General features: G+C 45.3%; 3 protein-coding genes across 3 annotated transcripts in view; 2 read left to right on the plus strand and 1 right to left on the minus strand.

The window, feature by feature from the left end:
- LOC126568776 (uncharacterized) overlaps positions 1–18,719 on the minus strand; it is a 128,710-nt gene that overhangs the window by 89,248 nt on the left and 20,743 nt on the right. The window lies entirely within an intron of this gene.
- The window catches only part of LOC126556487 (sortilin-related receptor-like), a 213,719-nt gene that overhangs the window by 21,609 nt on the left and 173,391 nt on the right, over positions 1–18,719 (plus strand). The gene's annotated exons all lie outside the window — the stretch shown is intronic.
- Positions 9,345–11,510, plus strand: LOC126556199 (pupal cuticle protein 20-like). The gene is made up of 4 exons (XM_050211425.1): positions 9,345–9,363; positions 9,445–9,863; positions 10,864–11,076; positions 11,161–11,510. The coding sequence occupies exons 1-4, from the start codon at positions 9,349–9,351 to the stop codon at positions 11,507–11,509; spliced, it is 996 nt and encodes a 331-aa protein (XP_050067382.1). The 5' UTR covers positions 9,345–9,348; the 3' UTR covers position 11,510.

Consider the following 18,719-nt stretch of genomic DNA (forward strand, 5'->3'; position numbering starts at 1 on the left):
CGTCGTTCGCACACTATCTCCGATCTGGAGTTGTGATTTGCAAACCGCACGTCAACTAATTTCATTTGTGAGTGAGACACCCCACACACCAGCATGATTACACTAATCATTCGCAACTTTATTGGTTGCCACATTAGCATGAGAAATCCGCCACTTGGCCCGATGCAACTTCGTCATGCGTCGAGAGGTTGAAAGGTGACTTGCATGACGATTGAGGCACCTTTTCAACATCTTCTCAAATCCTGGAGGAACACTCGTCTGGAGGGAAAGACATCAAGATTTCTTGACAGTTAGAACAAGTCTCCTCCATCTTACTCCATCTCTAGCGCCTTATTTCCATTCCTTACTTTCTCTCGTTCCCGTCTGCTCGCCGGGTTCGTCCTGATATAATTTTAAAAAGGGGTTTATCTCGTCCAGATTCTCTGCTCTTCCCCACAGCAAGAACTTTTGCAAGAATCGTGGATGCAACGGCCAAGAGAACGCAAGGCAAAAAAACCTGCCTCGCAAATGATTATTGCTCAATCATCTTCATTCATTTATACACATTTCCTCCATTTAACGCTTTTTGGCTTCCTAAAGCATCATGAACCGCATCATCATCATCATCATCATCGCCGTCGTATCCATTCTCCAGTATTCATCCATTTTCTTTAACCCCTTTTTTTGTGCGCTCTAAAACCATTCCAATCGCAGGTGGACGGAGCATGATTATCTACTTGAGATTGTACACCCTCTCTCGGTGGTGATCCTATTAAGCGTTTTTTTTTTTTTGCTATTATTTGTTTCTCTCCCTTCTATTCACATCCCTTCAAGCAAGTTTTGCCTTCAGCACAACAATAGCGACTCTTTGTTTAGCGCGCGCGAAGTGACGCGCACGACGGCGCCATTGATTAATCAATTCGTTTGTTTCGTGGCGGCAAGCTGCTGCAAAATGCAATTTGCGTGCGTACGTGGCGAAACGCGATCAACTGTAGCAACTCTTTTTATGCAATAAACCGGAAGACTACAGCTCTAAACCCCCTAAAATGTCCCTACGGGGTAACCCGCCAAATGGAGTGGTTTCAGCAGTTTTATTTTATTCTAGTACAACAAAACAATGGATTTAATCCAGCGCCGAGTCCTGCCGCATCTACGGCCACGTTTTGCAACCATATGGATCATCTCCCGTTCCTCCGTGCTGCAAGCCGGGAGGATTATTTTCGACGCTATTTCATAGACATAAAGACGCCGAATGGGTGATGCTTGTTGCCATGTGCTTAGCGTGCCCTACTCTACCAGCCTCCAGCACAATGTGGTCGCCCTCCGGAGGTAATGATTTACGTCCGACCGGTGATGATCCCCACGCAAAACGGCGACGCTTGCGAGCCTTCAATTAGGCACCAGATTATGACGCTTCACCGTACGACCTCGCCGTTCCGTACGGCTTAGGCGTCGCATCTTCTACGGTAAAGGAAGAAATGTGCTTATGCTCAACCGAGCATTGCGGAGCAATGGTATTACCAGGCAGCCCACTCGAACAGGCTACCCGTGCGGAACGCTACGGAACATGTTGTGCTAGAATTTGTGTAATGGTCTCCAATAAATGGCCTGTCCTGGGCGATTTCAACCGGGAGAGATGTCCTTTTTTTGTGCCTGAAGAACATACAAAAAATCCTCTTCCAGCGGTGGTGGAAACACTCCATTAGCAAAAAATTATGAACAGTAAAAATGGGAACACACTACAAATTTTAATGGCCTTGAAGATTATCGTTCTTCCGAGCTCGATGTCAACCCGTCCAGTACGTTTGCTGCGGCGTGAAGAGTCTCTGTAGATGATGGGCTATAATCAAACACATCTCGACCGTAGTCGTTGGGGATATGACAAAGTATTCAAATTAACTGACAGCCCTTTATTTTTTCCGAAGTCACTTTTTCTTCCTTTCATATGTTTGCTTTTAAGTGCCTGGCTGTCGTAATCCGGAAGTGGAGAACCCCTTTTCTGTCCTGCTATACACGTTGACACCTCGTTCTACCTCTGCTGCAGAGCTAATTGTTTCAACCTTTAATCATCGTTTGCGCTCAAGACACATCAAACACATTCCTATGCAAATGATGAGAAAATGATTGGCAACTCCGGCGCAACATTCAGCCGATCCCATCTTTCAAACAACATCAAATAACGTCACAAAAAAAGGGTTCGGTTTGTTTTGGTACAAAATAAGCGGCGAGGGAAACGGTGTCATTGCAAAACTTTTCGAATCTTAATTTCAACTGACCATCCCACACATTCTGCAGCTCTCTTTCTCTGTTTTCTGTCACTGCTGCATCCTTCGGTGATCTCGGTTTTGCCAATCGCAACAATAAACTAACCCTTTTTACAGCATTTGCATAATATGCCACAACCAGCCAAACGTACCGTGCGTCCATCACATCCATGAGTGTTGAGTTTTTTGGGCAGAAATTTGCAAACACACATCCAACCCTCTTTGGATGCTTTGTTGTAAAGTTTAGAATTTGCCAAAACATTCTCCAGACCCCTTTCGGTCCATTACAAAGGGTAATTTATCATCACACAGCAAGAAAAAATGCTGCCCATCGAGTCCTACTACTAGCGTGCGGGAGGGTAAGGAGCCCCGAAAAACTTAACCCAACAAACTCAATCAACCGGAAAATAGTCTCCTTACGTATAGTGCTTACGATTAACTTCAAACCACTCCACCGTAAAAGGTCAGAAAACGCTTCAGTATCGGATGAAGATGAAATGTTTCATTTCGCCAGTTACCGCTGCCCAATCGTCCGGAAATATAGCATGCAAAGTGGAGGAGGTCCACTCCACTCCAAAAAAAAGGCCTTCGAATTAGCCCGAACACGTGTGCTTCAGGCAATGGGTATGCAAATTTGCCGACACACAAACCGCAGCCGGGCCAGAGTGCACTCGAGCGATGATGCTTCAGCACTGGTCGTGACGATTGTGAGTGATCGATGCAGATCAGTCATCGGTCGATGAAGGCCTACGCGCGATATTGCTTTTCATATGATAAACGCATCCCCTCGCCAGTTGCACACCGGGAAGAAGCGCGTGGTGACGGTGGAAGGCTTCAAAAAAAAAAAAAATTGGTTCCCTTTTACCCAAGCGCACCCAAAACGCAGGCGCGTGTTTGGGACCGACTTTTGCAGAAACCATTTACATACTGCGGGGATGCGCAAACTTTCAAGGCAAGCGCACGCAAATGACGATTATTCGGCAGAACCTTGACATTTTGTACCGCTGCCAAAACGGATCTAGATGCCGTTTGCGGACGCACTTTTCCCAAGCGTACCGAGTGATAGTTGTACCCGCTGTGGTACCTTCATTTCGCGCCGAGCGACATGAAGCATTCCCGACAACTTGAACTGACGCCATGGTGCGTATTAATCGTACACCGAGTGGCAAGCGAATGTGGTTGCCTTTCGCACGATGAAACCTGCACTATCGGAAATCGCCTCCAGTCGTTATGTAGTCTGGTATGCTTTAATCGTCTACTGACATACTCATCAATTCACGTTTGCGCGGTGCATCATATGGCCCGTGTCCTCAAATCTAGATCGAACGATGGCGTGCATCGTGCGTCCGCCGGTAAATTATAATTATTCTCATTTGCGAAAGGTGAATCGCGGTACGAGTGTGAGTCCTACCGTTCACTGCCACAGATACCCTAAGGTTAGGACTCTGAAAGTCCACGCGGCTTAGCTGTATCCATGATCTGTGAAGGTGGGTTTTTATTTTTATTTTTAGACTCCCCACAACTACCCATGGCCGCAAATGTCACCGGTAAATTTTATTTTTCGGATAAACTTCCATCATCCGATGGCACGGTTGGGCAGTAAAATAGCCGGCGTCAGTGTGCAGCATCACATTACATTGTACGGCGTAGGTTTTGCTTCCTAGCCAACGGTGGCAGTGACGGATTGGACGACGCTTTACGATCCCCGGCGGTAATGATTAAACTACTTACCGACAGCTTCGCTACATCCTAGACACGCGCACGGCAAACCTCAAACACCGGTTGACCCTGGCGGATGCTCCGGACGGTCCAGAAATAGAACCCTGGAGACATTAATCTTACGCGCAATCTATAGAACTGATCGTCGCCTTGCGTCCGGTAGATTATTGATGGCTAGAATAAAGACACCCCTCGTACAGATGTTTTCAATTTGTTTTTCGATTACAACCACATGATACATATTCTCAGCACTGTGTTCGGTGCACTTGAGTTGTCTGACGTAGGACAGATTTTTTTTTTTATTGATGTCACTTCACTCTGACAGTTCTCCGGATGATAAAGTCTCGGCAAATCGATTCCAAGAGGAATATTGTTATAATTCAACCGACCGACCGTGTTGCTTGTCCGTGTTTTATTTCTTTTCTTTTGCGAATCAGAATTGTAACCGGCACGAACTGATCTTGAGGGTTTGGCCAGACCAAGCGTCTGGGCCCATCCCCACTAGCTTACACAAAAACTCACCTTCGCGATTACACTTTTCGTTGCCTTTTTTGCTTAGCACTTGTGTGCTTTATGAATTCATAACTCATACATAAATTATTACTTTCTTCATCAGTAAAATTTGCCGGTGCTTTACATCGTCGAGTGATCTCCCGACGCTCACCACCGTTAACGCACCAACCATCGGAATGGATTGGCTGGCACGGAGAACTGGAGAAACAATTTCAGCAGCATGGCTTAGGTACGCCACATGCTCGCCCGGTGCTACTGTTGCATCCGTCTTGGCTGTTGATTTCTTTGCAAAAACGGATCCACCAGGATTGTTGGGGGGTGGTGACCCACACCCCCAATCGCATCACTGCTGCCAACAACATCACTTCGTTCTGAGACGATGTTTCGGATGAAGCAAAATACGTAGCGCGCGGTGTGCCATAAATTTCCCTGCATTATATCTTACACGCTCACTGTTTCCATCTACTTTCCAAACATTTCACACAAACTGCCGACAAAAAAAACCCCTGTGCAAAGTATTCACACCACATTTGGGAGCGATTTTCCCCGGTACTGTGGGCAGGTGTGCCGATGGTTTGTAGATTCTCATCAGAACAACGATCTTGGAATGGTTTTGTTCGTGTGTCTGCTACCGGGACATCGCATCACCGCCACAGCTGGACGCTATCTTCTCGATTCCGTAGGTTGAAGACACGCCAGAAATAAGTTTAAAATATTCCCCTCTATTCGGACGGTACGATTTTATAAATATTTATCGGCAATTCGATACTTGGCGAAGGATCACGTCTGTTTGTAACGCGTTTGCTTCGCTCGGTACCGAAGCGCTACCAGAACGGATATGTTGCAATATGTTGTGCGGTTGGTATCGCCCCACACACAGCATCAAACGCCCAAAATAACAACGCGTCTTCCAGCAGTCGGGACACCCCGGGACTGTATCAATGGAATCCTTGCATCCGGATAAAGCGTTCGCTCCCACCTCGGGGTTGGGAAATCACACAAATTTATGACCATCATCGGAACGGGCCGCCGGTGCAACAACACCTCTGTGCACACCTTTGCCAGGTTACGAAAGGTTACATCGTTTGACTATTTGTAGCCGCAAGCCATGGCGAATGAAAATTTATTCATACTAGCTTGGCTTTGATTTCGGTTTAGGCACGCCGCGCGAAACGCGATGCCAATACAGAAGCAACAGTTTGGCAATTGATACCTCCGTTTGGGAAAATGGTGAATGCTTTTTATTTTGAGATTGACAAATTTTAAATTGTGTTTTGGAGGGCGTGTTAAAATGAAGAAATATTTATATGAATACTATAGAGTCTTTTGCTAATATACTTTCTGAAAAATATGCTTTAATCTATTTCTTTAATGACCGCCAGATCGTATTGCTTTATAATAATGTGAATTACGCGAAAGGAGGCGCCCGGTGATAGTGCGACAACGGCGTCGGTTTTCCAGGGCCAGGATTCAAATCCTGTCCCAACCGTTCCCCGGTATTGAGAAGTGACTATCCAACTACTTGGTATCGAACGCAAGTCTTGTAAGACATTCGATGGCCGTTGTGGCCTTAGAAGGTCGGTAAGCAAAGAAGAAGATCGTGGAAAAACCAATTATGAAAAATACGGTAACAATAAACAATAAAAAGAATCATACAACTAAATTCCACATTAATACATTAAAAGAAGTAATGAACAAATATAATAACAGAACATAGTGAGTAAGTAAGGAGAAGAATGTATAATTAATGTTAATTATTATTCTTCTTCTTGGCTTAACGACCTCTAAAGTCATGCCGACCATCGAAATGGCTTAACAGACTGCCCATGCCACGTGGTTTGATAGTCAGTCCTTACTACGGGGAGGGGAGGGGGGGGGTTAGTCTGGATGAGATTTGAACTCCGGCCCTGCCGTTTGAAGACTGGCCTACTCCTCCGGGACACCCTTTAGATCGTACATTTTGAACGTAAATTATTAACTAACTGATATGAACGAACGAACGAAGAAAATTGAAGAGTGATTTTTTGGTATAAAAAGACACCGACAACGGTGCCGGTCTTTACACGACAGGGCCGGGGTTCAAATCCCATCTGGACTGTTCCCTTGTAGGGAGGACCGATTATCCAACTACGTGGTATCGGCAAGTACTAGTAAGACTATCAGTTTAAAATATAAGAAAAATAATTTGTAATAAATCAATTGGTTTTGTAAATATTAAACTTGTTTTAATGAAATCCGTAAGCAACATTCCATTTAAATAAGATGCTAATGAAATGTATAAAAAAATATTTTAATTGCTCTTTTTAAATTAATTCTTTTTATAAATAATACCAGGTGAAACGTTTCATAAACACAGATTGAATAGAACAGTTTTATGATAAAGAAGTAAAAGAAATGCTCGGGATAAGGAAAAGAATCAGAAGGAAATGCCTTATCAATATGATTGTAATTTTTTTTTCAACACAAGCGGTGTTGACAATACGGCACTGGACCGTCATAATCAATTGTAACGTAAAGTAATGCAAAAGAAATAAACTTTTTTTTATTCAATAAAGATAGCCTGCCCGTATTGATATAAAATCGTTCAACACGAACCGCAAACGTGATGTTGCAAAAAATAAATGCTGTGAGATTTGTATGGAAATATGTAAAAAATCGACAGCATTTCGAGCATTCGAAAAACAAGTTCTTTAATATGAAAAACATACAAATATAACTAACACTAAGATTTATGTAAAGTAACACATCAAATTAACACTATTTGCTGTACATCATTCATAAATATGAAGTCAAAAAGATAAAAAACATTTTTTAAAAATCTATACTTCACAATATCAATTGCATACTTGAAGAAGAACTTCAATAAAAAGGAATAAGGCCAGGTCATCAGGCTCCAACTACTTGAATCGACAGCTCTTGTTCTGCATCAAGATGCAGTTCTTGTGCGCATCGGATGAAGGGCGGTTCCAAGATACTGTGCCCAAACACGTGAACCAACAACACACAAGGACCGCGGCTACGTGACAAAGCATATGAGCGAGCAGATCGTGCGTGCGAATTGGCACAATGTAGGACCGTTCCATAAATGGTATTAAGCACATGTTTGCCTCTGACCCTCATTAGAAAGTTATTAACTATTTGTTTGGTTGTATAACAATACTGAACTAACCTTATTTATATGGTTTTCTTCCATTTGAAGCATAGGTAAGATACAAATAGAATTGTTCGACACAACAAATTTCAATAAAATTCCTATTACTTCCATACAGATTGTGCGTAATCATTAGACAATAAAGTAACTCGCAGTATGAACACGATAAATAATCATAAAGCCTAAACATTTCCCTTTCATAATCACTAGATCTCTCTCATTCCACAGTAGACAAATCGACAGTAAAGACTCGGCGCATCCGAGCGAAGAAAACGTAACATTGAACTACAGATGCTTTTGATTATGTCAAATCAACCGGTACACATCAGCATTGGCCTTGACATTCACCTCTGAGGAGTGAAAGTGTTTCATGAACAATCGCCCAATATCAGCATAATGAGCCTTCCCCCAAAAACAATAAAATGCCCTAGGACATAACATCCTGCCGGCGTAACCGGCAGTGCAGCAATCCTTCTTTTAGTGAATGGTTGAAGCTGTACGACCTCATCGATTAGTACCTTTTTTGGATTATTACGTTTGCAAAATGATGCTCAGCACCGAACCTTCATGCACTCCGCTAATGGAATCAATAACCTCAAAAATCATACCCTCCCCAAGTGTGCGTAGACAATCTTGCCCAAGACAATCCCATCCAACAAATTCACCTGCTTTATTTGATCGGCTAATTTTTTCACTTAATTTCACCACACGCGGCACACTACCGCCCTTCGCCTCTCCCCAGCACCGAGCTCATCACGCGAAAGGCGGATCGAATCAACATCGAACGAACAAACTCTCGTGTCTCGACCGAAAACAAAAACCTAATTCCGCAAGGGCGCTGTTTGCAGAAGAAAAAAAAAAGAGTGACATGAAATTGAACACGGGGCCCCACCGGTATCATCTTCGGCAAAAGTGAATGTACTCGCAGCAAAACCGGGCGCTGCCATCCCGCGTACGCGCGTACATGTAAAAATCGGCACGTATCGAATGCGCTCTAAGCTGGCTAAAGGGGATCGGGCGGTTTGGATGATCGAACTAAATTTCTAGCCGCCAGCTAGACTCCGTCGGACCGATTACCATGGACGACGCTCAACCGGAACGATCGCTAGCGAGCGATCATCCTACCAACCCCCGGGTGCCATCGCGCGATCGCCGACACACAATCGATAATGACGTCTTGAGAATCAACCTGTGCCATTGTTAGCGGTGTGTGGAGGGTGTACTGCCACCATCATCGGAGCAGCTGCACGAACGGACACCGGCGGATTACCGGTAAGAACGTTCACTCCATGCTCTGCTGGGCTCTTCACCTTCGCGTCACCCCGAACCGGGCGCGAGTCGCACGCCGGGCCGGTGGTTGGTTTTGGGCCATTCGATTATGATGGGGGAGGCTTCAACGAACGACGCGTACGACGACACTCGAAACTAGCAGCCAGCCTTCTGCCAAACGGCCGAACTGCTCGATCACCAGCATCATCATCGTCATCATCGTCAGCAGCGTTCATGTTCATCACCACCATCCGGGTGTTAGAATCGGCAACGACGGCGCGTCGCTTGCTTATATAAAACCGCAACTCATCTTCTACGGCATTAGTTGAGTTCGACCATTCCTCGAAGCTTGAAGCTTCTCCTGCACTCAGTACATACGAGCACAGGTGCGACACGACAGGGTTCAATAGTTGGATAGCCGTATCGTTTGAACTACAACGATCCTAACTTACGATGGTGCACAAGACGGTAATGTCTCGTTGGCGCCCAAAAGCGCCCAAAATCGTCTAGAAAAGACCCACCTCTAATTTCTCTACTTCCGGTGCGTAGATCCTGCTCTGTGCATTCCTAGGGTTGACGAGTGCCGCACGCCTTGATAACCTCTACGGCGCACCGGCACCGGCCGCATCCTATCAGGGAAGCGGAGGCGATTCCAACGTGCTCAACACTCCTCGCCGCGATGGTCAGTTTGGTGCTCCCGCTAATCAATATCTGCCTCCCACCGCTGGTGGTCCTCAGGGTGCGCAGAGTGGTGGCTACCCATCGGTAGCTCCCCTGGGACAGGGCCAGCAAGGTTTCAACACTTACAATCCGCAACCGTCGGGACCGTCGTTCGGTGGTGCCAGCAACGCACTGCAGCCGAGTGGACCGGCAGGCGGAAGCTTCCAGGGCAACTACCAGCAAACCACCCCCATCCCAATACTGCGCTACGAAAACATTAACAACGGCGATGGCAGCTATCGATTCGAGTGAGTATTGCCCTGGACGTGCTCCGTGTGTGTCGTATCGTGTGGTGTAGTACATCGAATTCCTATCGCGGTGATCGATCGGTACAGGTTAAAGGGTTAAGACTATCAGCACGTGTATCTACTGATTATGACTAATTAATCACTTCATGAGCTCATCGGTGCCTAGGAAGCTTTCGGGGCCAGGCAAACAGTGTGTGCATCAGCGTTCGCTATAAATTGTTACAAAATGACGCAAAGTACAGTGGGTTTTAAGTGTTTTACCGTGTGGTGCCGCGCTTGGATCAACGTGAACGAACCGACATTAAAGGGCCAGTGAGTGATTTGTGATAAAAACGTTTGAGAAAATAATCACGTAGTCGCATTACTTGGATCAATTATATAAGATCCTAGGTACTTGAGCAACCTATGTGATGTGATAAAATCCTAGTGATGCCTTAGCACTAAACAAGTTATTATTTATGTCTCTGGAAAACTATTCCAGCGTGTTTGTTACCAAAGCAAAGCTTGAGTAATTTAAACAGTAATTAAGGATTACACTATTTTGCTACAGAACATGTGTGCTGAAGAATCGACAGTAACATGCGTCTAATGTCAACTGTGCTTCAATATTTATATGTTAACTTCAGGTTTTCTTAACTTGTCATCTTCAAGTTTTCAAACATTTGTTTTCGTAACGCATTTGGGTCCTGCATCCTGCAAGCCATCGAATTACTAAACATTATTGATACAAAGTTGGATAATCAGTCCTCAAAACGGAGGAACGGGCTGGATGGACTTGAACTTAGACTCTGCCGTATGAACTACTCTGTGAACCAAAAACTAACCAAAAACCAGTCTTTTCTAGTTTAATTAGTAATTACTAAGTTCAGAGTCTTTGTTCCATGATATCTTTGTAACTCTTGTGTTGTAAAAATGTTTGTTACATCCCTATACTTCATGATGTCTATTATGGTAAGCTCAAGATAAAAAGAACTCTTTTTATTCGCCCCCTCTTTTCTAGTTACGCTACTGGTAATGGCATACAGCACCAGGAGGAAGGATTCCTCCGCAATCTAGGCCCGGAGAAATCGGAACAAGTTGTCTCGGGTGGTTACTCCTACACCGCTCCCGACGGTCAGCTCTACAGTGTTCAGTACAAGGCCGACGCCAACGGATTCCAGCCTGTCGGTGATCATCTCCCAACTCCACCACCGCTGCCACCAGCACTGCAAGAGTGAGTACCTTTCAACGCAAATCCTCTTGCCCTTTTGCTTCAAACCAACCTTTCTTAACATTGTCCACCGTGTCACCTTTTCAGAGCGTACGATCTGCATGCCCGACTCCACGCTGAAGCCGCCGCCAGACCGCAGAACCCCGCATACCAAGAGCCCCAATCGCCAAGCCGTCAGTACGGTGCACCCCAACAGGGTGGACCCCAGCAGGGTTCGTACTATCCACAGCCCCAGCAGCCGCAGCCCCAGTACCAGCAGCCGCAACCTCAGTATCAGCAACCGCAGCAACCACAGTACAACCAGCAGCAAACGCCCCAGTTCCATTCGAGCTCCCCGAACGCGATCCAAGGCTATCCCTCGGCACCGGCTAACCAATATCTGCCGCCGAACAAACGGCAACAGGGCTTCAACCCCAACACCGGATACACTTACTAGAACTGCGCCAAGGGAGAGTACTTTTATCAATTTCAGTATTTATTTGAGCCCACACAAACGAAACACCAGCTAATAAACCAGAGTGCTAACACACCCATACACACATGGCGAAACCCTTCAATCATGGCGCCGTGTGCTATATGCCCGAGCTGTCCTACTTTGACGATTATTTCCGAAAAACGCTTGCTTTTTGAAGTCATTCAGGACACCCTCAACGTGGACGACCTTGTCTAGTAATGTTGGCACAAAGTATTAAAAACGTGTTCAAACAAAAAGTGCTTCTTCTTTCCTCCTTGCATTATTGGAAAATGACTAGCCACTGTCTCTATTTCGGTGTTCCGAGTTCTCGGCTTCACCCGTGCCCCGAACAATGTGAATCGGAGTCATGAAAGCAGCCAAAAGTCAAGACCATGACCCTGACATTCGTCATACTTCCACGCTACCCACCACAACCCGGTTTGGACATGCAAAAGCAACCAGGGCGGTGTTTCCACTGTGCCCCAAACTCCCGAAACGCTGACACACGGTGTAGTGTTTTCGCGAAAAGTGGCACAATCCACCAGCTACCCACAAATCTTCTTGCAAAATCCAAAACGCTACATCACCGTAATGAGCTTTTGTGCGCCGGTTGACTTGGGACCGATGCGGAGAAGGTGCTGCTGTGGCCCTTGCCGTCGGCGCTACCGTGATGCCTACATTTCACGCTTACCTTACCGCTCCCAGGCACACATCAGGAAACCTGCATCAGAAGCATTATGCAAACAGCCGAAGCTTCCCCAAAAGAATGCCCTTTCGACCCGTTCGGGGTTGCACGCGGGTACGAGAATCGTTGTCATACGGCGCTGCCTAGTGTGTCGCTTCAGTGCGTTATGATGACCCCAAGCACTCGCAGCCAACGGCAGCCACCACTGCGTGCGAACTGTCGAAGCGCATCTTTATGCACTTCCTAAAAACGCATACCACCAGACGGCGAGCGAGCGGGCGAAAACAAATACAAATCCGTCACCTAACTCCCGGGGGCGATAAATCAAAGCACGGGACCATAATTATCATAATTTATGTTGTGAAAAAAATTTACGACTCCACCACGCTCTAATCCCAAGCGTTCGGGGCGCGCGCGTTCATTTGGATTTGGACCGATAAGCGTGGCTTCTTGAAGCATGAATGCACACCTCGTTGACATAGTGCGCGTCCAATAGTAGTGCGTTTTTGCATGCCGACTTATGACGCTATGACGTCTCTCCTTCAAAACTGTGGCACATCACAGAGAAGCGGAGGGCGCAAACGAAAGGCGCAAACTTTGGCCCTCACTTGTTTTGTCATTACCTCTTGGCGGCGCGATTGTGGCGCGATAATAATGTTGGCACACTGATGGGTGATAAAATCCGCACACCACGTCGTCGTAATACATCAAACACAAGGTGTAAGAAACAAAGCAATTGAATTGTCTTTGGGTTGATACGAAAGCGATGCGATGATAGTGTGCATGTGCTCTGCAGATTGCGCTCGGTAGATAGGGAGAAGGAATCGAGAACTTCATACTGCGGTTAATTAATTTAATTGACTCTCGGAAATGGGTAACGAGGGGAAGATATCAGCGTCACAACTCAATCACTCAAATGGCTCAAATCTGTGCTGTATCAATCTGAAGTACAGTTTAGCATCTTTGAAAAATTGCGTCCAATTTTGCTGTTTAATTCTCGATGCTGATGACCGATAGTACAACCTAATCATGCTAGAAGAGCCAGCACGCTGTCAATCTGTTTACGGAAATCGGCTCAATGTCTGCACCTTTTCTGCATACGATTTATGATGTAGCCATTAGCTACTTTGTAGCTCTATTATCTGGGGTGCTAATCTCCATACCAATGCTTTTTGTCCGTAAAGTATTCAGTGCGATGAAGACATCGGAGGCAGTATTAAATGGCCTCTTTCTAACATACTTCATGAAAGGGTTTTTTAAATAAAAAAGAGCTTATAGCTGAAATGGTTAAATTATAAATAAAATGCACTAATAAATGACGATTTTATGAAACTGTAGTAGATACATACATGTAATTCTAGTCCTCGTAGAAAAGACCTAAAACGACGATTGCGTTCTTTAAATCTTCAGGGTATAGTGTGAGATAACGTAGGAAATTCTCAATACAGGATGTTTTTCTTTAAAAATCGGAGAATAGTATACGTCTTTCTTGTTGTGTTGGTTTAAGTTGGCTGTAAACTACTTCACCATTTGGTACAATCATCCTTCTTGGTATATTTCTCAAAGGGTCTGGGGACCTGGGACCTGCCAACTTTGGGTCCTCCTTGGCTTAATTTTCCCTATAGTTGCATAGTCAACTCTGCGTACGAAGTGACAGGATTCGGGAGGGATTCCATACTAATTCGCTGCTATAGAATCTGCCATAGGACTGCCCGGGCACGTGTGTTATGCTACGATTCCTCCGAACTATGGAACACCATGCAGCAGTACGGATTACCTGGGCTGTTAAGAGCCACTATGAACGGGGTGCAGTGCAAGGTGAGAGTCACTGCGGTCGGTGGCAAGGGGACGGACTCTCCTGTTTGTTGTTCAACATCGCTCTGGAGGGTGTCATGCGAAGCGCGGGATTCGACATCCGGAGCACGGTTTTCACCCGATCTCTCCAATTCTTTGGTTACGCGGATGACTTCAACATCATCGGATGGACAACTGCGGCGGATGCAAGGCCAATAAAATTGGATTGAGCATCAATGCGTCGAAGACAATATACCTGTTTGCGAAGGCCCTGACCGTGAAGATCCCGGGTCGGAAGCAAAGTATCAGTTGACGGCAACAATCTCGAGGTGGTAGAGGAGTTCTGTTACCTTGGTACGATCGTAACTTCGGACAACAACGTAAGCAGCGGAATCCGAAGGCGCATTGTTCAGGGGAATCGTGCCTACTACGGACTCCATAAACTTCTGCGATCCAGAAGACTCCAACAACAAACGAAATGCACGATTTACCGCACCTTGATACTTCCGGTAGACCTCTACGGGTACGAGTCTTGGATTATGCTGACGGAGGACGCCAATGCACACGCTATTTTCGAACGGCGTGTGCTAAGAACTATCTTTGGTGGTGTGTGCGAGCAGCGCGTGAGGCGACGCTGAGCTGTTTGGCGGTGCTGATATGCTGACAGTAGTAAAAGCCGAAAGGATACGATGGCTGGGGCATGTGATGAGGATGCCTGAGTCATGCCCCACCAGGAAGGTCCTCGTCAGCGACCAGTTCGGCATGAGGCGTAGTGGAGCACAGCGAGCTCGTTGGCTGGATGAAGTGTATTCTAACCTGTCGGAGATCGCAGCCTTGGAAGGAGGACTGCAACCCTAGACCGAGATTTCTGGAAACTGATTGGCGACCTGGCCATGTCGACGCGACGTGCTCAATCCTGAGCAGACCAAGAAGAAGAAGAAGTTCCTTAGTTGCGGAGAATAATGAATTCGCTGGCACGGTTCACTGACAACAGCGAATCCTATCCTGACCGTAAAATCAGGCCAAGAGGTTGTAACGCAAAAAAACAATTATAAAACAACTACACCAAAGTAATGATTAAAATACATAAAACTGTAACTTTTAAACAACATGGTTGGTGTTTTGGCGTTGTTTGGAACCGCTCGTGATTCCGGGTGATTCCAGAAAATTCTAGACGTTTAAGACATTTAGGACGTTTCCGGACGATCCCGGACAGCTCCGGGCAGCTGCGGACGATTATTTGAATTCTGGGTGTACCGAGAGATTCTATTTGCCCGGAATCGGAACCAAAAACACACATGCCGGCGCCGAATCAGACCCGGGGGTGCAAGGACATTTAATAGCTTGCTAGAGTTATTGATACCAGATAGTTGGAGAGTTAGTTCTCACTACGGGATAATGATCCGGATGATACTTGCTCCCATGTCCTGTCATATGAAAACCTGGCACGCGATTCTTGCTTCTGTGTTGGCTCCTTCCTGCTCCCCCCCCCCCCCCCCCCTCCCTTGCTCAACCTTAGGAGATGCGGATAAAGAAATAGGGAATTCGGATTCGGATTCTGAGATTCGAATCCTTGTAAGGATTCGGATTCGAGGATTCGAATCTCCATTAGGATGCGCTTTTCCCAGCACTAACCACCGGACCACCCCAACAATGGTTACTTTAAAAACCAATATTTAAACTATAAATAAACAAACCAATACATAAAATCTAATCTCAGTGCAGTCCCTATTTTCTCCATAATTTGTCAACTAACGATTTGTTACTAAATCAGTTCACAGTTAGCACCCAAAAAGTCATTTTTCTTTCTTCTAAATCACTCTCCATCTACCAGCAAAAGCCGAAAATGCATCGACTGCCCAAACACCAGCACATTTACAGTACACCCGCAGTCCTATCGCACTGACCCAATCTAAAACCACACGTTTACTGGCAATTTAAATTGCACTTGAACCGTTCCGTTTCTCGATTGGCCACCAATAAGTGGTTGCGCCGGCTAGCGTTTCGTTTGCCCGCGTGAAGGAAGCTTAATTTACAACCCACCAGCTGCTGGTACGCTTGTACCTCGACGGGACACAAAAGCAACAAAGTAATCACATTTGCGTGATACATCCATATCAATTACCGCCGGTTTCGCATCCGACACTTGGCATCGGTAGAGAGCTTTAGCTGGCGTTTTCCCTCCGATACAAACGGAATGAAAGTTCAATTGCTTAGCACCCTAAGTGGCAGTAGTAGGTGAGGAAAAACGCAAAACAAAGGCACTGAAACTCGCCCACGGCTTGCAGTTTCTGGTGAACAAAAAAAAAAAAAAAAGAAACTCCCGCCGAGTGTAGTACACCTTCCTCTACCGACCGGACTGCTGGTGGGCCTTTGCGTTTGCGGAACCTAGAATGGTATCCTTCTGCCTGACAAGTCTTCGGACAAAGCATATAATTCAACATCGTACGTGTACAAGTGGCCACCGGTTAAGAGAGTAATGATCTGGGAAAAGCTCGCCTGATGGATTTATTATGGACACTACCGGCGTGTCCCGGTGACGTGCCTCGGTTTGTGCTGACTGTGGAGGTGCGCAGGGCACACGGTAACTCGCTTTGCCAAACCAAGCTAGCACGGTTCCTGCCAAGACGTCGGGACGTGGAAACTCTCACACACCTCGCCTGCTGGCATGATTTATGGTAGGTCTTGTTGCAGGACTTACTTTTCCATTAGCGAATATTGCGAGAAAGAGTTTTTCCCTCTTAGGAGCATCCCCAACTTCAAAGACTACCCACCAAGTTTCACAATTTCGGTATGAATGAGGTTAAGTTTTGGTCGGTAAATGATTGTTTTCTTTTCGGGATGTAGTGAAACAAACTCCCGAACGGACATTAGCACGCACGCGGTACGGAAGCAAACACATGTTCCAGTCGGCCTGATCTTTCGCAGGCCACCGTACCGGGCAAAGAATCAATTGCTTAAACTTTCCACTTCAATTGACCATCTTCCTGTGATTTGTGGCCAACAGTCTTTACGCGAAGATTAGAAAAGGTTCCCGGTGCGGTTTTCTGCAACAAAAGGATGCATTATTCATATTGGCAACTAGAAAACTTTCTGTCCCGAACCGTTTCGATCAGCGGTCTTTCCTTTGCTAGCCCTTTTTCATGCAAGAGCAAAGTTGTGCCCAAAGAGCAATGCTTCCACCATCTACCTTTCTTAGCGAATATTCACTATCACCTGATAGATGATTCTCGGCAAGATTGCAACACAGCAGGAAAGCAAACTTTTTCAATACAATTAATCCGCTTTTTTTTCAGTGACTCTTCTTTAAAGACGTACGAGCGGGTAAGGTGCACAAGCTCGCTTTTTGAATCCAATTTCATGTCACAACGGCTTACTTATGCTCTTGAGACTTGCGTCTTGTCTTTGTGATTGCATTTTTTCTGCTCATGTTAGACAGTTGGGTGTATGTGTGCTTCTCTACGTTAGTCTTGCTGTGGATTCTTGACTGTAGAGGTTCTCTTTTAGAACACCACTTTTTGCTCCATCAATTCAGTTAGTGTAAAGTTACGACCTTGTCAGATTGTTTTTGTCTCTTTTCCTGATTTTTTTACTCTTTGTTATGTCTCATCCCTATTCTATATACGAAATCAAATATAAATCTAGTTTTAATGGTATTTTCTTTTCGTTTTAGTTTTTATTATTTATGTTTAATTTTTCTGATTTTAGAGTAAAAATTAGCGATAAATTATTTAAAACTTTTCGTACTACTCTACAAGCCATTGCTTTATTGGACAAAAAAATGCCACCAATGCAACGGATCAGAAAAAAAGTAAAAGCAATTGATGTTAGAGCTGATTTGCTGAGTAATGAATTTTTGAGTAAAAGAAGCATTAGATAAAAGATTTAAAAAAAAAATTGAAAAAAAAAATAGAACATCCAGAAACACTATTTTACTGTTGATAGACTTTTCCTCCTTGAGAGAGAGAGGAGCGGCCAGGTGGTTTAGGTGACAGTCTGTCTTTACACGGCAGGTCCAGGGTCCGAATCCCATCCGGACCGTTCCCCCGTAGTGAGGACTGACTAGCCAACTACGTGGTATCAGCAAGTCTAGTCTTTTCGATGGCCGGCGTGACCATAGAAGCCAAGAAGTTGAGCCAAGAAGAAGAGTCTTCAGACGGTGTGTCCAGACCAGCACCATACTGTTTCATTCGGATTTCGTGTGCAGAAAACAACGTTAGTTCATACAGCATTCATGTAAGGGGGAATTGTTGGGAATCGAATATTGATAAATACAACTGAGCATACCCGTAGTAACGCAAAATCCAAAAAGGAAATGCCTTGTGAAATTTATAATTTATCAATATATCCGGTGTTCACCATACTGTAACGCAAAGAGGCGTCATATTGGAAACGAATAAAAATAATTAATATTGAGGAATAATACTCCGAGTTTGATGTATAAACCGAGCGCGATCGGGTGATCGGATCGACGAAGGACGAGCATTCGGGGTGAATGCAGAGGCACTTACAAAAAACTTATAAACATTAATGCTTCAGTAAAAAGGCTCTCTTACAAAAACGAACAGCGAAAAAGCGTCCGAAGATTCCCAGCTTGTACATACTCCTTTCAGAGATTCGATCTAAACGATCCTGTTCCAGCTAGGGATCGATCCTTCGAATCCGATCCGAGTCCTTCGTACATTATTTGTTTTGACTGGGGAGGGCATTAGG

This window comes from Anopheles maculipalpis, chromosome 2RL (assembly GCF_943734695.1).
Source record: "Anopheles maculipalpis chromosome 2RL, idAnoMacuDA_375_x, whole genome shotgun sequence".
NCBI lineage: Eukaryota > Metazoa > Arthropoda > Insecta > Diptera > Culicidae > Anopheles > Anopheles maculipalpis.